Consider the following 21879-nt stretch of genomic DNA (forward strand, 5'->3'; position numbering starts at 1 on the left):
TGGCCACAATGGCTGCAGTTGAGCTGATCCAAAGCCAGGAGCCAGAAGCTTCCAGCAAGTCTCCCTCGTGGCTGCAGGGTCCCAAGGCTTTGGGTTGTCTGTCCTCCACTGGCTTCCCAGGCCGTCAGCAGGGAGCCAGAAGGGAAGTGGAGCAGCTAGGACACTGGCACCCACATGGGATGCTCACAGGGAGGCTCTTCGGCCCATCTCCACCCTCCACGCTCTGGAACCTGAGGGGTGGGTTTGCTGCAGTGCTTACCTGATTCTTAAGGTCAGAGCTTGGGTAACCAGAGAGTCCTACCCATTCCCTTGTTCTGTTTAGAAAGATCTCAGAAGTTTCATGGCGTCAGGTGCATGATAGTAATAGGTGTGTTAGTCATGATGATTTTTATTACTATTTTTAACAGAGATAACATTTATTGGGCTTTAAAAGGACTGAGATTTATAGGATAGGTCACAAGGCCTCCTCAGTTATCATAAGAATAAAAATACATGGGAATGATAATGTTGGGAATGTCCACACAGAATGAAAAGGAAAGGGACAATTAAAAAAAAATTCACAAGCAATCAGAAGACACAGTCAAGTTAGAATAAACTCTAGATGTTAGTTAACCTGTAATAAAATTAAGTCTTAAGTCAATTATATCAAATGACAAAATAGTATGGAAGCTATTGATGGAACTCAAAAATAATCCCTCTGCCTATGTGGCACCTTCCAGAACAGTCCAGGTATCTTAAGAGCAATGAGCCCATCACTGCTCAGGTTTGCTGGAAACTGCAGACGTGTCTGATGGAAACCTAGTCGGATTATCCAGTCAGACCGCTTGTGCCAATATGGTAATTTTATGAAAACGATTTTATCCTGAGCCGAAGATCACTGTGGGGAGACACAGATGGCAGGCATGTTTCTTTTTGGGAGAGCTGTGGTTTTACACTGCAAGGAATCGAGGGAGGGGCAAAGTGGAGAGGGTGCCTTGGGCAGTGCAGGCGGGGGCTGTAGCAGACAGGGCTATGTAACCCTTGAACTTTCATCTTCGCATACTTGAATTAAATTCTGTAATTCTTCTTCACTTCCGGTATCTATGAGCTCTTCACTGGGTCTGTACTCCACAGCTATTTTACCACTTTCTGAAATAAAGTGAACAAGAACCGATTCAGTGTTTTTAAGTTTTATTTATTTATTTGAAATGCAGTTACAGAGAGAGAGGGAGAGACAAAAAGAGATCTTCCAACTGGTTGTTCATCCCCTAACTGGCTGTATTGGTCAGGGTTTAGCCAGCAGGCAAGAATTTCATATGGGTTTCTAATGCCGTGGCTGTGGCTCAAGCACTTGGGCCATCTTCTGCTGTTCTCACAGGCCAGGAGCAGGGAGCTGGATCAGAAGTGGAGCAGCTGGGTCACGAACCTGTGCCTCTCTGGGATGCAGTGTCATAGGTGGCAGCTTTAACCCCTTGCTACACCACCAGCCCCAGAGTTTTTTCTTGCTTTAAAACTTCCTGCATATAACTACAGCCCTCAATAATGAGACCTTTTGGTTTACAAAAGCAGCAAGAGCATTTTCCTAGAAATTTCCTCATCTAACACCTAAGTTTCAACTTTTAAAAAATGTATGATGTATCAACTATGTTTGGGTCAAAGAACTTTGTAATCTTAGATAGAAACTAAGAAACAATTACATGGGCATTTTTAAATGTAGTGAAAATGTGGTTAAATAATATTAGGTGGGAATCAGGGCCCAGCAGTAGCCTAGCAGCTAAAGCCCCTCCCCTTGCACTCACTGGGATCCCATGTGGTCACTGGTTCTAATCCTGGCAGCTCTGCTTCCCATCCAGCTCCTTGCTTGTGGCCTGGGAAAGCAGTTAAGGATGGCCCAAAGCCTTGGGACCCTGCACCTGTGTGGGAGATCTAGAAGAAGGTCCTGGCTCCTGGCTTTGGATTGGCTCAGCTCCAGCCGTTGTGGCTGCTTGGGGAATGAACCATTGGACGGAAGATTTTCCTCTCTGTCTCTCCTCCTCTCTGTATATCTCCCTTTCAAATAAAAATAAGTAAATCTTTTTTAAAAATAAAAATAAACAAAGCTTAAAAAACCATGAATATCTATAGGTATAATTATCTGACAGAGGAGGAAATCCAAGTAGTTTCCCAGAAGTCAGATATCCATCCTTGCTTCCTCCCTCCCACTTTCCCTTCTATCCTTCCTTTCCCTTAATTATTTTTAAAGATTGATTCATTTGAAAGGCAGAGTGACAGAAAGAGGGATGGGGAGAGATCTTCCATGTTTTGGTTTATTCTCAAATGCCTGGGCTGGGACAGAGCTCCATCCAGTTCTCCCACATAGGTGGCAGGATCTAAATACTTGGGACATTGTCAGCTGCCTTCCTAGGTGCACTGACAGGAAGCCAGATAGGAAGCAGAATGGTGGACTTGAACTAGCATTCCTGATATGGCACATTGGAGTTGCAGGTGCCAGTGTAACCTACCACAATGCCGCCCCCAAGAAGGACTTTTTAATTTTATCAGAAGGAGCTAATATCTGTAGCTGATTGATAATTAGATGCCGTTTCAACAACCCCAGAAAAGCCTCAGGAGATCCTATAAAGAAATGCTTCCAGTGGATTAATAAGAGACAGCGATCAATGCAAGCATTTGGAGGACTATGGCTATTTCACAGAGTGCAAATTCACCTGTCAGCACCACGGGCAATCAGTTTAAACACAATTCCACTTAAATGCTTTATCCACGTAACATATGAAAACATTCTTTCCATAAGTCAAAAAAAATGTGGAAACACTGAAAAATTTATGAATAAATATTCAGAGTAATTGATCAGCTCCTGTAACTTGCTGGAAAGAATTCCTTCATATGGTGATTTTTGCAAGGTTTTTTGCATGCACTTAACTGGACCAATTCTTCCATGCATTGTTCCAAGAACTCACAAAACACTGATCACACAATATAAACGATTAAAAAATGCTAGAGGGGCTGGCACTGTGGTGTAGCAGGCTAAGGTTCTGCCTACAGTGCCAGCAACTCATATGGGCACTGGTTTGAGCCCTGGCTGCTCCACTTCTGATGCAGCTCCCTGCTTATGGCCTGGGAAAGCAGCAGAAAATGGCTACATCCTTGGGTCCCTGCACCCACATGGGAGAGCCAGAGAAAGTTCCTGGCTCCTGGTTTCAAATCAGCTCAACTGGCTGTTGCAGCCATTTGAGAAGTGAAGCAGAAGACGGAAGATCTCTCTTTCTCTTTGTAAATCTGCCTTTCAAAATAAAAAGGAAAAAGGGAAGAAAATGCTAGAAGATAAAAAGCTAATGTGCACCATGCTTCTTACTGATACTGTGCTAGAACACCTGCATGGTTGTGGGGTCAGAGTCTTGGGTCACTCGTCACTGGTCTACTTGTACACCTCCAGATATGGCTATGTCATGGGGTCCACACCAAAACCAACAGTGTGTGCCATTCTGCTACACAAAAAAACCTGACACAGACGCAAAGTAGGAATGAGGTACTCTGGAAGTACAAGAGGGAACAGATTCAGGATACTGCACTGATCTACAGAATTCCTATAGTCAATTTTCAGCTCCTCAAATGCTAGAATGTGCCAGGAAGCCAAGAAGATGAGTGTGGCAGTGAGCAGCAGCACCAGTAGTGGCAGAAGGTCGCAACATGAAGGCCACTGCCGGGCAGGAGGAGCCAGCAGACAAGGGTGGTACTGCAAACATGATACAGCGGCCACTGTCACCTAAGCGTTGTTCTTAATGGTTCTTACAATGATGGGAATTCTAGTGGCAGGGAGAGCTGCCCTGATGGAAAGGTTAAGACCAACCAAGGTCACCTGTGATAACTCAGCTGAGACCTTAGAGATGGACAGGGAGGGGAGGGACCCGAGGGGAGAATGAGAACTTCTGATCGTTCAGCTAGGCTTTTGGTGTCTCCGAGCCTTCAGGGCTGTGAAGCAGCAGAGAACTTCTATTCCAGAACTCCGTGAAAAGAGACCCAGTTTCTGCCAGGTGCAGCCTGTACCGTTCCCACCACTGCAGTACCCAGCAGAGATCTCAGTCAACGGCAGGACCACGTCCAAGGCTCACAGGAGAGCAGCTGAAGAGGAGACTGTATCCATGTCAGAAATAGACTGAAAGGGAATTCTTGATTCAGAGACAAATTCTGGCCTCAGTAGAATTTATCTACCCATTTTTTCAGAGAGAAAGCAACAGTGGTAAGAGTTAACACACACTGTTTACCCTGAAGCCATAGTTAGAAGCTGTTTACATTCATCATCTCATTTTAAAAGTTTTGCTGAAGTGCTAACCCTGTTTTACAAAGAGATTATAGCTTCGAGATATTAGATATCTTCAAATCTCTGTGACTGAAAAATCCAAAATTGCATAAAAAAATCTAAGAGACAGAGTTAGGATTCATATCTTGGTACCCAAAGCTGACAGTTATTCTGTATGACTCGCAAGTGACTGGGAAACAAGAGCTGGCTCAAACTCTTTCAGTGTGAGCTGAGGTAAATCAGTCAACATTCTAAAGTAGGGGCAATGGCAGTTATAGTCATTTTTCTCACAATGTCACTAATTTGAGAACAATACTATAAAAGAGCTTAGTAAATAAGGATGTAACAGTATCTTAGAGATCCATATTTTTAGCCAACTAACTTCTTTTTTTAAAGATTTATTTATGTTTATCACAAAGTCAGATATACAAAGAGGAGGAGAAACAGAGAGGAAGATCTTCTGTCCGATGATTCACTCCCCCAGGTAAGCGCAACGGCTGGTACTGCGCAGATCCGGAGCTGGGAAACAGGAACCTCTTCCAGGTCTCCCATGCGGGTGCAGGGTCCCAAAGCTTTGGGCCATCCTCCACTGCTTTCCCAGGCCACAAGCAGGGAGCTGGATGGAAAGTGGAGCTGCCGGGATTAGAACCGGCGCCCATATCGGATCCTGGCGCGTTGAAGGCGAGGACTTTAGCTGCTAGGCCATGCTACTGGGCCCTAGCCAACTAACTTTTCAAAATGAGTTTATCTGCTCACTGAAAAAGAAGTATTTTGAGGACAATCAAGAAAGTTGTGGGGCCAGTGTGATGGCTCAACTAACTAATCCTCTACTTGCAAGTGCCAGCATCCATATGGACATTGGTTCATGTCTCGGCTGTTCCACTTCCTATCACAACTCTCTGTTTGTGGCCTGGGAAAGCAGCAGAGGATGTCCCAAGGCCTTGGGACCCTGTGTCCATGTGGGAGACCTGGAAGAAGCTCCTGGTTCTTGGCTTCAGGTTGGCTCAGCTTTGATTTTGAGGCCATGTGGGGAGTGAATCATCAGATAGAAGATCTTTCTCTATGTCTCTCCTCACTGTAAAAATATGCCTTTCGTATAAAAAATAAATATTAAAAATATTAACATTAAAAATATTTTTTTAAAAAGAAGTCTTACCTAAAACCACAATTGACAGTTTCTGGAAAGCATCCAACAAAGCCTTCTGGATGGCCAGGTTCTGGGCTGTCTTCCTCTTCATAAGCACCAACAGAGAGCCTAGATCCAAGAACAACAAGTGGGTGTGGCAGGTCTGGATGTGTGGGAGTCATTTGAGGCTTAGACAATAAAAACAGATCCACAGATCTCAGGTCCTCATCTTAGTGACACAAAGAACAGAATAAGCAGCCCTGTTGCAGGCACATCCTGGGAGGGCCTATGATTGTTCTTCCCATCTATTCCAGAAGTTCCTGGTGCACAAGTGCGGAAGGGAGCTCCAAGGGGGCACCTGGCCCCCAAATCTCTCACATTACCCACAGATTTCAAACTGATGAGTTGAAGCCACATCACTCCCAGACCCTCCCCACCAGGCATCAAAGACTGAAAGTGCACGTGTGCTGCCTGGCATGGCCTGGAGCCCACTTTATCCCTTTGCTAACAGCTCTGCCCCTGGCTTGAAACCCAGGGATATGGATTCTGGAGCACACTCAGTATCCATGGGGAAGACTTTCTAGGTACACACATTTGACACGTTCTACTCAAGCCCTTCTGTGAGTACTGAACTGAAAGTTTATAGCAGAGTTTAAGAAAATTCCCAACCAAAAACTTGGAAAATAGTATTTCTCACCCTTTTCTAAGCTTCTCTGCAGGCAATCAGTTCAAAATTTTAAATTTGGGGCCAGTGCTGTGGCATAGGAAGTAAATCCTTCATCCACAGTGCTGGTTTTCTATATAGGCACCAGTTGGAGTCCCACTGCTCCCATCCCAATCTAGCTCCCTGTTAATGCACACTGGAAAAACAGCAGAAGACGCCCAAGTGCTTGGGCCCCTGAACTCATGTGGGGGACTTGGAAGAAGGTTCTGTCTTCAGATCAGTCCAGTTCCAGCCACTGTGGCTATTTGGGGAATGAATCAATGGATAGAAGATCTCTATCTCTCCTTCTCTCTGTGTAACTCTGCCTTTCAAACAAACAAACAAAAAAAAGCACTGCAAGTTGAGTCCCTGCACTCATGTGGGAAACCTGGAAGAAGCTCCAGGTTCCTGGCTTCAGACCAGCTCAGCTCTGGTCATTGCAGCCATCTGGGGAGTGACCAGTGAATGGAAGATCTCTGTCTCTCCTTCTCTTTCTGTAAAACTGCCTTTAAAATAAAAATAAATAAGTATTTAAAAAAATTTTTAAATTTTAAGGTTCTGTGAGGTACTGCCCAAGGTAAAAACCTACCCATACTTTTATTAGGGAGGGCCTGACATGGCTCTGAAAAAATGGATTTTTTTTAGATTTATTTATTTTTATTGGAAAGTTAGATTTACAGAAAGGAGAGACAAAGATCTTTCATCCACTGGATTACTCTCCAAGTGGCTGCAACGGCTGGAGTTGAGCTGATTTGAAGCCAGGAGCTTCTTTGGGGTCTCCCCTGTGTGAGCCATGTCCCAAGACTTTGGGCTGTAAAAAATGGATTTTGTTTTTTAGAAAAGATTTTTTTCACTTTGTTGAAAGGCACAGTGACAGAGAGATTGGGTGGGGTGAGCAAGTGAGAGAGGAAGAGTGAGAAAAGCAGAGAGATAAAGAGAGAGGGAGATCTTTCATTTACTGGTCCACTCATTAGGTCTAGGCCAAGCTTAACCCAGGAGGCAGGAATCCTATCCTGGTCTTCCAGCTGGTGGCACGTACCCAGACATTTGAGGCATATTAAGAGGGAACTGGATGGGAAGTAGAACAGCCAGGATCCAAATAGATGCTCTGCTATGAGATTTTGGTGTTGCAAGTTGCACTGTGCCACAATGCTAGCCCAAAGATGAGTTTTAGAAAGAGAAAAAAAGGGTCTGGTATGGTAGCCTAGTGGCTAAAGATTTGGCCTTGTACATGCCAAGATCCCATATGGGCACAGATTCTAGTCCCGGCTGCTCATCCAGGTTCCTGCTTGTGGACTGGGAAAACAGCAGAAGATGGCCCAAAACCTGGGGACCCGGTGGGAGACCAGAAGAGGCTCTAAACTCCTGGCTTTGGATCGGCTCAGCTCCGGCCATTGTATCTACTTAGAGAGTTAGCCAGCGGATGGAAGATCTCTCTCTCTGTATCTCCTTCTCTCTGTATATCTCCCTTTCCTTTAAAAATAAATAAATCTTCAAAAAAAGAGAGAGAGAGAGAAAACAGATCCTCCCACCACCCTGCTGCCCTGGCAGTGAGAACAGACCCTCCTCTTGCAGTGTGTCCAGGGCTTCCTCTGCCACACCAGCTCCAAGACTCCTGCACTCATACGCGGGCAACACCACTTCCAAAGCACAGAAGAACTTCAAGCTTTGTTTTGCATGTTGGCCTGCTGTATCTTCATTTTCCCTTTCTTCAAGGTCAGAAAGCTCCTGAAGCTGTTAGAATTGTTACATTAAAGGGGTTTCATAGGATCTTACGTGAACTTCAAAATGTATTGTGGTTAGAAACAAAACTTAAACTCCAGTAATACCAGTTAACATTTGAAGTGTCCTCATGTGGGCCAGGCGGACAGAGGCAGGTTCAGACAGTCAGAGGTAACTTCAAGCCACGCCCACCACCCCCAATCCGTGTGCAGTTCTGTTCTCCCACTTGTCAATCCGAACATCCCTTTCCTGGGATGCATCTGCTTTACCCCAGATCTAAGAAGAAGCCACCAAAACCAAACTCCAACTTGTGGAAGTGCCATATACTTCCCAGGAGGCCTCAAACCTGAACCACCTCCCCAAATTCATAAAGACCAACAATTGGGAGGGGATCTCTCTTCCATCACAGGCTACAGCTTAGAGGGTGCCAGGAGTTCTTTCCACCTCCCCTCCCCACCCATCTCCTTTCAGACAAATCCCCAGGTCTACTGCCCAGTCATGATGGATATTTCTGTGTGTGGCAAACCCATGCTTATGTGTGTGTGTGTGCTCACTTTCTCACCTTTTAAATACATATTATCATGTTGTACACTTAGAATTTGTGTCAGGGGCTGATGCAGTAGCCTAGAGGCTAAAGCCCCTCCCCTTGCACAACAGGGATCCCATTTGGCTCTTCATATTCTGGCTACTCCGCTTCCCATCCAGCTCACTGCCTGTGGCCTGGGAAAGCAGTTGAGGACAGCCCAAGGCCTTGGGACCCTGTACCCACCCACATGGGAGACCCAGAGGAAGCTCCAGGCTTAGCTCCGGCCATTGCAGCTACTTGGGGAGTGAGCCAGCAGATGGAAGATCTTTCTCTGTTTCTCCTTCAATCTGTAAATGACTCTTCAATAAAAACAAATCTTAAAAAAAAAAAAAAAAAGGAATTTGTGTCAGCACTCAAAATGTCTATCTTTGTGCCTGACAGGACCAGGAGTGGAAAAATCACACCCTTCTCACCCACAACACTATTGGTTCAAAATCAAGTAAGATTCACCTCTGAATTACCTGATACAGACAATGTATTACATGTCACACAAATTGTAAGTACCACCATCCAAGTGATGACAGCTGCAATTATTTTGGGGGGTAGGCTAATCCATAACATGCAGACCCAGTTACCCTAAAGGCAGAGGGCTCTCCTGTCTCCTGTTAACGCCCTGTTCAGTCTTTCTGGTTAAGAGCCAGAACTGGGGCCTGGCGGCATGGCCTAACAGCTAAAGTCCTCGCCTTGAACGCCCTGGGATCCCATATGGGCGCCGGTTCTAATCCCGGCAGCTCCACTTCCCATCCAGCTCCTTGCTTGTGGCCTGGGAAGGCAGTCAAGGATGGCCTTCATCATAACTGCATCATAAAATGATAATAACTAATAATAAATGAAAGATAAAAAATGAAAATAAAGAATGAGGAAAGAGTAAGGCGGGTTAGAAACACAGGCATGAAGGAGGGTAGGATGAGAACTACCACTATGCTCATAAATCTGTTCCGTGATGTATGTGAAATTTGTTTACTTTTATGAATTTTAAAAAGTTATGTGAAAACCAATTCCAAGAAGTTAAATTCAATTCACATTCTGTTTTTCATTCACATGTAATAAGCATGCCCGCACACATACTTTTCAGCCCAGGTGCTAGCTTCTCTTTGCCTACCTGCATGTGGCTTGAAACACACTTGCGAGTTCTTGGTGTGCAATGTGACCTCTGCTTGATTAGAGGCTTGAGAGAGATAGGCATGCCTACTAGACAGTTACAATTTCATTGTGCGGGAGTACTGTTGGGAACACCCTTCTGCCTTCCCCCTTTTCTACTCTATATAAGCTTGGAAGTTAGTCCCAACAAATGGACATTCCTCTCCAGTTTGTTTTTGGTGGTTCTTCAGCCACATAACACCATCTTCTCACACCTCAGTGTTCCTTGGGCCTGCTGGCCAGGAAACCCCTGACACTATGATATATATCCCAGACACATTAAAATTGTTCGGCATCAGAAAAAAAAAAGGACAGCATTGGGACCCTGCACCCGCGTGGGGGACCCGGAAGAGGTTCCTGGTTCCCGGCTTCGGATCGGCGCGGCACAGGCCGTTGTGGCTCACTTGGGGAGTGAATCATCGGACAGAAGATCTTCCTCTCTGTCTCTCCTCCTCTCTGTATATCTGACTTTGTAATGAAATAAACAAATCTTTAAAAAAAAAAAAAAAAGAGCCAGAACTGTAACGCAGAAGGAGAGGGTGACCAGTCACAGGAAAGCTACAGGGCTTACCTTGATGATCCTTTTGGACCAACCATTGAAACCAAAGTAGTAATTTGCCAGTTCTTGGCATCGGGAGCTATTGAGGGCAAGCATCTGATGTGGAACTGCCTTGTGTCTGGTGCCAAGACGAACCTAAAGTCACAAAAAGACAGACCAACAAATATCACAGCCTGCCAAAGATTTCATTTTGGATAGTCATGAGATCTATCAGTACTGATTTCATAGAGTGTTTGCGAAGACTAAATGGGGCAGAACATTTTAAGCACTACATTCACAGCAAACCCTAAGTAAATATTTTAAGGCATGATATTTTTCTGTGTCATTTTCAGGAATACTGAAAAACCAGAAAGCTTCTTTGACCTCTGGTGGTGAACAGTGATTATGAAAATGGCTAGGGGAGACCTGATACAGTAGCCTAGTGGCTAAAGTCCTTGTCTTGCACGTGCCAGGATCCCATATGGGCTCCGATTCGTGTCCCAGCTGCTCCACTTCCCATTCAGCTCCCTTTTTGTAGCCTGGAAAAGCAGTAGAAGATGGCCCAAAACCTTGGGATCCTGTGTGGAAGACCTGGAAGACACCCTAAACTCCTGGCTTTCTGATCACCTCAGCTCTAGCCATTGTGGCCATTTGAGGAATGAACCAGCAGATGGAAGATCTTCCTCTCTGTCTCTTCTTCACTGTATATATCTGACTTTGCAATAAAAATAAATAAATCTTAAAAAAAAAAAAAAAAAGGAAAGAAAACCACAAGGGGAGACCTTCAGAGGCAAACACTAGGACAATGGGTGAGCAAAGGGGCAAGGCTGGATCTGCCTTCCTGTCTGGCAGCCCCTGCGTAGGAATAGCACAGAAAGCAGTTATGAGGCCCCCCTGCCCTAAGTACTGACCTCTGTGATGGTTATAAGCAACTCAGTGTTGGAGGTTCATGGGCATGAACAAGCTTGCTGGAGAATGCAAGCGTGAATTCTCAATGTTACACTTTGGATTTTGTACATCACTCATTCTTTCATAAACGTCTTTCATGTTTAAAAAGTGTAGTGTGGGCCCAGCATGGTGGCCTAGTGGCTAAAGTCCTCGTCTTGAACGCACCGGGATCCCATATGGACGCTGGTTCTAATCCTGGCAGCTCTGCCTCCCATCCAGCTCCCTGCTTGTGGCCTGGGAAAGCAGTTGAGGACGGCCCAAAGCCTTGGGATCCTGCACCCATGTGGGAGACCCAGAGGAGGTTCCTGGCTCCGGATTGGCAAAACACCGGTCGTTGCGGCTCACTTGGGGAGTGAATCATCTTCCTCTCTGTCTCTCCTCCTCTCTGTATTTCTGACTTTGTGATAAAAATAAATAAATCTTAAAAAAAAAGTATAGTGTACTAGGGACCTGACACAATGGCTCAGTGGCTAAATCCTCTCCTTGTATGTGCTGGGATCCCATATGGGGGGTCGGCTCATGTCCCAGGTGCTCCACTTCCCATCCAGCTCCCTGCTTGTGGCCAGAGAAAGTAGTAGAAGATGGCCTAAAGTCTTGGGACCCTGCACCTGTGTCGGAGATCAGGAAGAAATTCCTGACTCCTGGCTTTGGATTGGCTCAGCTTAATTGTGGCCGCTTGGGGAGTGAACCAGCAGATGACTTTTTTCTCTGTAAATCTGTTTCCAGTAAAAATAAATAAATAAATAAACAAACAAATAAATAAAATGTTTAATGTACATATAAAGACTATTGCTGTGAGGTGAGTGGAACTAGTGATGAGCACAGAGGCCAGACTTGAAAACAAGATGGCCGGGCTGCCTCACAGGATCATCAGGGACACCCAGCATCTGTCAGCAGAACCAACTCCCTGCATTAAAGCAAGACCAGGTGAAGGCAAGCAGTGGGGGCCACCACAGTGCCTGAACGAACAAAGGCCTAGCTTTCTCTCGGATTTCACTGCACCCCCTAGGTTAAATATTAAAATTTCACCACACCCTGAGGTTATTTTTTTTAAAAGATTTATTTATTCCATTACAAAGCCAGATATACAGAGAGGAGGAGAGACAGAGAGGAAGATCTTCCGTCCAATGATTCACTCCCCAAGTGAGCCCCAACAGGCCGGTGCGTGCCGATCCGAAGCTGGGAACCAGGAACCTCTTCTAGGTCTCCCACACGCGGGTGCAGGGTCCCAATGCATTGGGCCGTCCTTGACTGCTTTCCCAGGCCACAAGCAGGGAGCTGGATGGGAAGTGGAGCTGCCAGGACTAGAACTGGCGCCCATATGGGATCCCGGGGCGTTCAAGGCGAGGACTCTAGCCGCTAGGCCACGCTGCTGGGCCCACACCCTGAGGTTATTAAATGAAGCCCATTTGGCTGAGCCACAAAGGCAGGCAGTCAAGTGTATAATGCTAACAGTAGCAAAGGTCAGGTTGGCATGCATGTTGAAGCCACACAGGAAGTACTAGTAGCCCCAGTAAACATCTCATGAGCCCTAGTTAATGGTTAGTTGACAATAACACAGCCCCTCAAAATTTCCCACTGTTACGATTGTTACCCTGGTCACAAGTTTCTCAGTAATCAATCATACCGGTGTTAAAAATATGTTCGTGTAAACACCGAAACTCTCTATTGTTCTTTGTTTTATGATGTTTAAACTTCATCATCATCAGATCTTGTTTTTCATGAAACTGCCTATCATCAATGATTGATGGCTTATGTCCTTGCTGATAATAAAAACCACACTTCAGGGCCTCTTTATCTTCAATGGATAAAGTATCCCCTGGAGTTCCCACTCAGAAAACTTTAATCCGAGTTGGCTTCTTTATTTTGTATGTTGTTACTCTTTCAAATCACTCCAACACCCCACCATGCTGGATGCAGCAAGGAACATCCACTCTTTTCATGTGGTCATTGCCCTAGGGACTTTTTTTTTAAGATTTATTTTTTATTGGAAAGGCAGACTTACAGAGAGAAGAAGAAACAGAGGGAAAGATCTTCCATCTTGTTGTTTCACTCCCTAAGTGGCCATAACAGCTGGAGCTGAGCTAATCCGAAGCAAGGAGACTCCTCTGGGTCTCTCACAAGGGTGCAGGGTTCCAAGGCTTGGCCCATCCTCCGCTGCCCTTCCAGGCCACAAGATGGGAGCTGGACAGGAAGTGGAGCAGCTGGGATACAAACTGGAGCCTATATGGAATCCCAGCAGACACAAGTTAAGGATTTAGCCACTAGGTTATCTCACTAGACCCCCCCCCCAGGGACTTTTAAACTTGAAATGTTCCTTCCAGAAGAATGCCTAATGGCGGCCCCTGAAGTATATTTCATGACCAACATTTGACTGGCATACTTTTGCCTTCACTGGATTATATCCACCTCTTGGTAGCCATTGCTTTGGTCATGCTTTGTCTTCAGGATCATATTAGTAAAGCAACGTCTCATCTCTTTTCACAATTTTTCTAAGAAATGATGTAGAATTTTGATCCCAGCTGTTGAAAATTTCCATTGAAAGCTCTGTTCATCAGCCTAAGGCCACAGCAGCATTAGCACCCATGAAGAAGAAAGACTGCTCCACTTTGACTTTTCAGTTAGACTGTCTAACAACCAGCTGAGGTGTTGGTAGCACTGGCTACTGCTTTTTGTGTTCATGGTCAGTCTTCTCTTCAGTTAAGGCAGGAACAAGACCAGTCTCTTCGTCCCAAACTGCTGTGGATGCTCTGCCACTGCAGGCTTCATTTTCAACATCATCTTATCCCTTCTTCAAAAAAAGGGGGGGGCTTATTCATTTGTAAACTGCTGGTGCTTTGGGCACCACTTAAAGCATTAGTATGACATCATGCTTACACCCAAGCTCCACTATAGTTGTACATTTGTTTTTGCTCCCATGTTAACAGAATTATGTTCCTCTGATACAAGCTCTTTTCAAACTGGTGTCTTACCCTCTTGGTGCTTCAGACTACAGTTGTTTTGAATGAGCTATAACAAGCTAGTACAGCTTACACCGGTACAAAAACCTCCCACCCTCAAGATTTATTTATCCATCTGAAAGAGGTACAGAAAAAAAGGATGTCACACACACACACACACACACACACACACAAGGAGGGAGAGGAAGAGAGAAGAGAGAATCTTCCATCTGCTGGTTCACTCTCCAAATGGCTGCAACAAAACCAGGAGTCAGGGGCTTCTTCTGGGTCTCCCATGTGGGTACAGGGGTCTGGAAGCTAGGGCCATTTTCTGCTCCTTTCCCAGGTACAGATAGCGCTGGATTGGAGGTAGAGGAGCTGTGAATGAACCAGCACCCTTGTGGGATGCTGGCATCCCAGAAAGAGGCTTTGCTTACTATGCCACATAGGCTCCAGTTTAAAAAAAATTTTTTTAAAGATTTATTTTTATTATTGCAAAGTCAGATATATATACAGAGGAGAGGCAGAGAGGAAGATATTCCGTCCGATGAGTCACTCCCCAAGTGAGTGAAACGGCCGGTGCTGCGCCAATCCGAAGCCAGGAGCCGGAGTTCTTCCAGGTCTCCCACATGGGTACAGGGTCCAAAAGCTTTGGGCCATCCTCGACTGCTTTCCCAGACCACAAACAAGGAGCTGGATGGGAAGTGGGGCTGCAGGGATACGAACCGGCGACCATATGGGATCCCGACATGTTGAAGGTGAGGACTTTAGCTGCTAGGCTACTGTGCCAAAACCCACACCTAATTTTTCTTTTTGAAGGCCCTCATATAGTCACTAAAATTCAAATAATATGACAGTCTTACTAATTCCTGACTGATTTGTTTACGTATATACCCTATCACTAGTTGACAAACTCTTTAAGTACCTAAGTGAACCACACCTCACTCTTCTCATTTCTAGAACCCAGCACTGATGGTCTATTGACAGAATGAGCAAAAGAATGAAATGAAATTCTTGGGCCCGGCACGAAAGCTCATGGGTACAGTATCCAAAGACCATTAACAGTCATTACTCACAATTGAGTTTCTTTGCCCAAAGAACTGGCAACTAGAGGCCAGGGTTGTGACACAGCTGGTTAAGCTAGACCTAAAATGCTATCCAAATCCCAAGGGCTGGTTCAAGTTTCTGCTGCTCCCAGCTAAGGCGCAGGGAAAGGCAGTGGATGATGGTCCAACCACCTGGACCCCTGCCACCTGCGTGGTAGGCCAGGACAGAGTTCTGACCTCCTGGCAGCGGTCTGGCCCAGCCCTGGCTATTGTGGCCATCTGTGAACCAGCGGATAGAAGATCTCTCTCTTTGTCTTTCAAATAAATCTTGAAAGTGACAAAGGAAAAAAAAAAAACCTGTCAACAGGAGGCTTGGGATGACAATGCAGCTGAAAGCACCCTGTACATCGTGCAGGCGAGTGCTGGACTGTTACCGAGCTCTGCACATGACGCCACGGAGCTGGGATGTTTGCACCCACCTTCACGGGAGCATCCTGGAAGAGCTGCTTCTGGTCACACGCGGCTTGCGCTCGGCGGGCGTCCCTCGAGGAATAAAACTTGACGATGGCATAGAAGCCAGGCCCAGCCACGGCGGCATTGGGGAAGACCCGGACCGAATACAGAAGGCCGAACTGGGAGAACGCTGCAAAAAGAGAGCGCTGTGGGCGACCCCACGCCCAGTCAGCCGCAGCGTGCACCCACCTCCCCTGCAGTCCCCCAGGAGCCACTAAAGCCTTCTCATTTGACCAGGGAGATTTCTCCTCACAGCCCTAGAAGACACCACCCGCTGGGCTGTGGAGAGGGGCTTCCCCGGTCTCTGCGAGGGCCAGGCGACAGCCACGGACCCTCGGAAGTGACCTCTCCGCAGAGGCTGCGCGGCGGCCGAGGCGGGACTCGGCGCCTCTCTATCCCTCCCTCCAGCCGGGCCCTACTCACATGCAAGTCCTCGGCCGTGAGTCCCCAGCTCAGCTCCCACACCAGCAAGGTCTTGTCATTCTCAGTGGGAACTGCAAAACGCACCACCTCTGCCATCCTCTCGCCACTGCGCCTGCGCGGCCGAGGCTCAAGCCGTGCTGCGCCTGCGCACGGCCGCCCGCGAATTTCGAAGGGCGCCGCGTTCGAGGGGCGGGGCCGGCTCCTGGTCGCTCGCATCTCTGGCCTTCCGCCCTCGCGTGGCGGAGCCCCTGGCGTTGCGGAGCCCCTCGGGGTGGATGCTCACCTCAGAACATCGGCCGTGTCTGGGTCTGCCGGCGTCGTCCTCAGGCCGGAGGGCGACGGAGCCCCCGGGATTCGGCGCTGTCCGCCGAGCCTGTGGGAGACGCCGTCGCCGCCGCCGGCCTGGAAGTGACGACGCCTGAGAAGTTTCCCAAATGCACTTCACAGCCTGAGTCCCGAGCCACTCATAGTCAAGGATGAAGTCCTTAGGAATCCCCCGGTTGGGGCCCGCTGCGGTGGCCTAGCGGCTAAAGTCCTCGCCATGAACGCTCCGGGATCCCATATGGGCTCCAGTTCGTGTCCCAGCAGCGCCGCTTCCCTGGGAAAGCAGGACAGCCCCAAGCCTTGGGACCCTGCACCCAAGTGGGAGACCCGGAAGAAGCTCCTGGCTCCTGGGGTCGGATCAGCTCAGCACCAGCCATTGTGGTCACTTGGGGAGTGAATCATCGGACAGAGGATCTTCCTCTCTGTCTCTCCTCCTCTGTTTATATCTTTCACAATAAAAATAAATAAATCTTAGCGTGGCCTAGTGGCTAAGGTCCTTGCCTTGATCCCATATGGCCGCTGGTTCTAATCCCGGCAGCTCCACTTCCTATCTCTCCTCCAATCAGTATGTCTGACTTTGTAATAAAAATAAAATAAATCTTTAAAAAAATAATAATAAATAAATCTTAAAAAAAAAATCCCTTGGTTGTCCTGGGTGATTCTGGTGAGTCGCCTGTGTGTGGCAGGGGGTGGGAGAGTAGTAGATGATATGGGCTGGAAATTGTGTGAGGAGAGGGAAATTTTGGGGGAAATCAGGTTGGGTCCAAATAGGCCCACTCTCCTTGGAGCTGTTGGTGGTGACAAAGAGTACCCAAAGGTGGGGTTATCCTGAGTGGGAAGGTAGGTCCTAGGCCAAGAAGCACCTGCAGAACCTTCTCCTGTGGTTTCTTCATGATAATCCTCAAATCTGTGCCGGTTCATGATGCTATTCCCACCTGTCCTCAGTGTATGGCTCATGAGCCACATTGACCAGGACAACTCCATTTTGAAATAGGAGGCAGAACAACACTGGCTGAGCCAAGGACCTTCAGGGATGAACTTAAAAACGAAACACACAGAACCAGGGCTCAGTCCAAGACTGACTTGAGAATCAATGGACACAGACTCGTGGACTTAAAGGAAACAACTGTACCCACAGTTCACTCCCCAACTGCCTGCGATGCCCAGGCCTGAGTGGGCAGGGCCAGAAGCCTGGAACTCAATGTAAAGCTCCTCCACTCGTCTCAAGGTCCGTATTCTGGAGCAGTCACTCACTTGCTCCCAGGGGTGTGTTAGGAAGCTTGAGTCAGCAGCAGCTGGCACCTTCATCCAGGTGCTCTGATAGGCGATTTGGGCATCACAGGCAATGCCTTCACTGCCTGGCCAGATGCCCACCCCAGGCTTAGCTTCTTTTTACATCTGGTTGGCCTGTGAAAGCCAATGTTTGGAACCACTGACCAGTCAAACCTTATAGTGTGAGGTATGAGTGGCTAAGGTCACAGCTGAGTTTCATGGTAGCTGTGTATACTTTTCTGATCCTTTAGTAGGTCCTACTCCAAATTGGCGCCTCCAAACACACCAGGTCCTATCCAGAGAACCCTTTTGTTGTCACCTAGTTTCTGGCCTGTTCTTTCAGAACAAGCAAAAAACGCTAGCCCTTGGCCTCATTTCTCTACCCCCACCATACCACTCTTCACCCACTTCTGAGCTCTTTTTCCAAAATAGTGCTGGAGGAATGTCTTGGCTCCTGAATCTGTTTCAAACCAATAATAGATTTTGTCCACTGGAGGGTTTCTGGCTGTCTCTCCCTGTCCTCGGAGCTAGGAACACCTCAGAAGCAACACTGCCAACACCCAACTGCACACTGTTGCTCCTGTCTCAAGTGCTCAGATTCAAGGGGAATGAATCATGCAGAAACAGTCTTAGCACAGAAAATGTTTTTTTTAAAGATTTGTTTTTATTGCAAAGTCATATATAGAGAGTAGGAGAGACAGAGAGGAAGATCTTCCGTCCGATGATTCACTCCCCAAGTAACCGCATTGGCCAGAGCTGTGCTGATCCGAAGCCAGGAACCAAGAGCTTCTTCCAGGTCTCCCACGTGGGTGCAGGGTCCCAAGGCTTTGGGCTGTCCTTGACTGCTTTCCCAGGCCACAAGCAGGGAGCTGATGGGAAGCGGGGCTGCCGGAATTAGAACTGGAGCCCATATGGGATCCCAGCGTGTTCAAGGCGAGGACTTTAGCCACTAACTACCATACGGGGCCCAGAAAATGTTTTAATAAACCTCAGAACATAGAAATATCTTTATTGTAGTCCTCTTCATTTACAAATAACAGTCAGGAACCAGGGGAACCAACCTGACGGGAGCACGGAGGAACCCCAAGGCAGCCATTTATTCCTGGGGCTCAGGGTGGTATTACTTGTCAGTGGGAAATGACAAGGAGACGATGAAGTAGTGGCAAGAGGAGGAAGATGTGAAAATGGGAGTCCGAGGTTCAGAGCAGGTGGCATCCTGTTATCCAGTAGGAGAGTGGACGGCCTGCACAGTGCAGCCTCCACTCCACCCTGCGGAGAGCAAAGACATGGTTCTTACTTCCTGCCTAGTGGCATCTTCTGGTACTGCGGCTAAAAGAGTTTCATCAGATGTGGTATCAGAGGGGGAACTGGGTATCCCAGGTCTTGTGACTTAGGGCTTGACCACTGTGCCACATTCATCTGGATGGTTGCAAGGGAGCGCCTGGGCATCTGCTGCTGCCTTGCTCTGTCCCCTCCTTCTTGGGGATTTGGCCCCTAGCTGAATCCCAGTGTGTCCTTCTTACCAGTTCTTCATGCCCCTTGGCCCAGACACAATCTTCTTGGCGCAGTTGATGGATGAGAGCAGGTTGGAGTTCAGCATTTCTGAAAGGAAGAACTCTTGTGGGTATTCCCAAGGCGAGAATCAGACAACAGCCCTATGTGCTATGCAGGTCGTGATCAGCTCTAGTCAGGCAAAGCCTCCCTCCCATAGGCCCACTTAACCAGTTGTTGGGGGTTGTGGGGAGGGAGAGCTAGGACAAGGAGGGGCAGGAATGAAACTTGAACATATGCAGGAGCATTTTTCGTAGCCAGGGCAGATGCCGGCTCACCCAAAGTTTCTGCTGCTGGTGGTGAGGCTTCCAGAGGGAGGAGGTAAACAAACAGGAACACAAAGGCCAAGTTAAGTGCTATCTAATGGGGTGGGAGCTCTTCAGGCACAGGAGCCCTAGGATGCTAGCCAGAGCATGAAGGAGCAGCATGGGGCAGAATCACGGACTCCGTTGAGCTCTGACGTGGGGTGTTTTCAACTTGTCCTTTGGAGAAACTACCAGCTGGACACAGTACTACTCAGTGGTTAGAGTGAAGCCTTCAAGTCCAGCAGTCTGGCACTCAATGCTCTCTGTGAGCCCCAGTGTGCTCATCTGTAAAGTGGGGATAATCAGTTTGCTGCTGGGAAAGTTGGATGAAATGAGACACCTGTAAAATGCACCCACGCCATCTCAGCTGCTGAGGCTGTCCCACCACTTCTGGCTGCCATTCAGAGCCTTTCTGGGTGCTGCCCCAGGATTCTGCAGAATCTCCCATGTGACTAGGCCTTTGGATCTCTAGTCCAACCCTCTGGTGAGTAAAGGAGTCCCCCGATCCTTTGAACCCCCCCCCCCCATGGAGCATTCCCAGGTGGTGAGTGCGAGAGAAGCCCTGTGACTACAGGTGCTCCCACCCTGACGCCCTGGGCGGACCTTGACAGTCTTCGTTGCAAAAGTTCTCCGAGTGACTGTGATAATCATTGCACCAAAAGTGGCTGTTGATTTGGAAGATGCCGTAGTCATAGCTGCCGTCTGCGTTTTCATTCACCTTTGAAGTATTGAAGTTGCTTTCCACAAAAGCCAGACACAGCCCTTAGAATGGAGAGAAAAGGGGTCAGGCCTTTGAGGGGACCAAGCTGAATGAGAATGGAGTTGAGGAGAAAGGGAGTGGAGAATTGGAAGAAACAAACAGGCTTAAGCAGCTAAGTGGGACTAGAGGGCTAGAAGAGCCACAGCCTTCTCTTGTCCTTTTGTCCGACCACTTATCCCTTGACAACCATCCTCTGTCCATCCATGCTCACTGCACTCTCTGAGCACCAACTATTCGCCAGAACCTGTGCAAAGTTGGGTGAAGGGCATTATTTGGCTCACAGACAGGTGCTGAAGTCTAGAAAGAAGACCTGCGCCTTGAAAAACCACACAGCGGGCCCGGCACAGTAACCTAGTGGCTGAAGTCCTAGCCTTGCATGTGTCAGGATCCCATATGGGCATCAGTTTGTATCCTGGCTGCTCCGTTCCCCTTCCAGCTCCCTGCTTGTGGCCTCGGAAAGCGACGGAGGATGGACCTGGGACCCTGCATATGCGTGGGAGACCCTGAAGAAGCTCCTGGCTTTTAGCTTTGGATCGGCTCAGCTGTGACCGTTGTAGACACTTGGGGAGTGAACCAGCAGATGGAAAATCTTTCTCTTTGCCTCTCATTCTCTCTGTAAATCTTCCTTTCCAATAAAAATAAATAAATCTTTAAGAAACACAGAGCAAGATAAAAGGAAAAAGTTTTGCAGGACAGATGTGCATGAATTCTGAGCCCAAAAGAGACAGGCCTTGCCCAGGCTGGAATGTTCTTTCCCATGCATTGGGGTGATCAGAGATTTCTTAAATTGAGTACTGTTCAATGTTACTTTCTTAGGGAGGCCTTCTGCTGTGTCTCACCCAGAATAGCACTGCTTTGCTCATCCTGCCTTATTCTCCAAGCATTTATTACCAGGTGACACTTTCTGTTTCTCTTGCTCTCTGTCTCTTCTGTCTCTCTCTAGTGTGTGCTTACTGTGGCTCTCTTGCTCAGCGTTGTGAACGCCCCGAGGGACAGCACATAAGAAGTGCTCAGTTCATAGTGGGTGGGTGAACCTGAGTGTTAGAACAGGTATCTAGGAAGGGGCTGCTCTGTGAGTGTGAAACATGAAGGGGAGAGAAGACCGGGGGTGTGAGCACACGAGGAGAAATGGTTCCAAGGAAATGGCACTCACAGTCACTCAGGGAGAAGCCCTCAAACCCTTCCAGCTCCTGCTCGTGCAGCACCTTGGCCAGCTCGCAGCGGCGGATGATGTAGGCATGGTTTAGGACCAGGAGGCAGCTGGTCCAGGAGATGAGCAGCACCTTCGCCATCCTTGGAGGGAGAAGGTGTAGGTGAAGGACCGTGGGCTTCGTCCTGTGGACTTCTTGCTGCTGCTTCCTGAGTGCTGGGACAATCTGGAGAGAGTGCATGGTTCTGCTCACCCCAGGCCCACCACCTGGCCGCCCACCTGCTTTTCTCTCATCTATTAATGTATGAATTTTCTTTTTTTCAGTCGAAGGAAAAAAAAAAGAGAGAATAGTATCACAAATCTCCCTACACCCATTTCCCAGATTCAAGTGGTCAACACTAAGTCCTATATACTCCCATCATAAGTTCTCTTGGAATGGGCACTCAGCTCCGGGCGGCCGTTGCGGATTAGCCTAGGGAGATGGATGGAAACTACACTGCGCTGGCATCAGTGTGTGTGCACTGGAACTTGTGCTTGCAGAAGGGCCAGGATACCTG

At 47.7% G+C, this 21879-nt stretch overlaps 2 protein-coding genes across 4 annotated transcripts; both read right to left on the reverse strand.

The window, feature by feature from the left end:
* Window positions 1-968: 968 nt before the first annotated feature.
* On the reverse strand, window positions 969-16116 carry RDM1 (RAD52 motif containing 1). 3 transcript variants are annotated; one of them, XM_012930387.2, is made up of 6 exons: window positions 15961-16116; window positions 15504-15683; window positions 10125-10247; window positions 7668-7839; window positions 5433-5531; window positions 969-1128 (listed from the first exon to the last, which is right to left on the reverse strand). In XM_012930387.2, the coding sequence occupies exons 1-6, from the start codon at window positions 16054-16056 to the stop codon at window positions 1010-1012; spliced, it is 789 nt and encodes a 262-aa protein (XP_012785841.2). In that variant the 5' UTR covers window positions 16057-16116; the 3' UTR covers window positions 969-1009. The 3 variants fall into 3 exon arrangements, 2 of the variants coding, with proteins under 2 accessions (XP_012785841.2, XP_012785842.2); XM_012930388.2 differs by lacking the exon at window positions 5433-5531; XR_009246927.1 differs by lacking the exon at window positions 7668-7839 and having other exon boundaries at window positions 992-1128.
* Window positions 16117-18549: 2433 nt separating this feature from the next.
* On the reverse strand, window positions 18550-21544 carry LYZL6 (lysozyme like 6). Its single transcript, XM_012930393.2, has 4 exons — window positions 21326-21544; window positions 20016-20174; window positions 19080-19158; window positions 18550-18825 (listed from the first exon to the last, which is right to left on the reverse strand). Exons 1-4 carry the CDS (start codon window positions 21462-21464, stop codon window positions 18756-18758), a joined length of 447 nt encoding a protein of 148 aa, XP_012785847.2. The 5' UTR covers window positions 21465-21544; the 3' UTR covers window positions 18550-18755.
* Window positions 21545-21879: the final 335 nt, after the last annotated feature.

Source organism: Ochotona princeps, chromosome 17, assembly GCF_030435755.1.
Source record: "Ochotona princeps isolate mOchPri1 chromosome 17, mOchPri1.hap1, whole genome shotgun sequence".
Classification (NCBI taxonomy): domain Eukaryota; kingdom Metazoa; phylum Chordata; class Mammalia; order Lagomorpha; family Ochotonidae; genus Ochotona; species Ochotona princeps.

Excerpts from the sequence above, each read along its gene's own strand:
- RDM1 (XM_012930387.2), bottom strand. The coding sequence starts at position 16,056 with ATGGCAGAGGTGGTGCGTTTTGCAGTTCCCACTGAGAATGACAAGACC. Across the intron at positions 10,248-15,503 it reads TCCAGGATGCTCCCGTGAAG|GTTCGTCTTGGCACCAGACA; the intron begins GTGGGTGCAAAC and ends TTGTGACTTTAG. Across the intron at positions 5,532-7,667 it reads GGACACACTGCAAGAGGAGG|GCTCTCTGTTGGTGCTTATG; the intron begins GTCTGTTCTCAC and ends TCTTGGATCTAG.
- LYZL6 (XM_012930393.2), bottom strand. The coding sequence starts at position 21,464 with ATGGCGAAGGTGCTGCTCATCTCCTGGACCAGCTGCCTCCTGGTCCTA. Across the intron at positions 20,175-21,325 it reads GGGCTTCTCCCTGAGTGACT|GGCTGTGTCTGGCTTTTGTG; the intron begins GTGAGTGCCATT and ends CTCCATTCTAAG. Across the intron at positions 19,159-20,015 it reads TTGCAACGAAGACTGTCAAG|AAATGCTGAACTCCAACCTG; the intron begins GTCCGCCCAGGG and ends TCTTCCTTTCAG.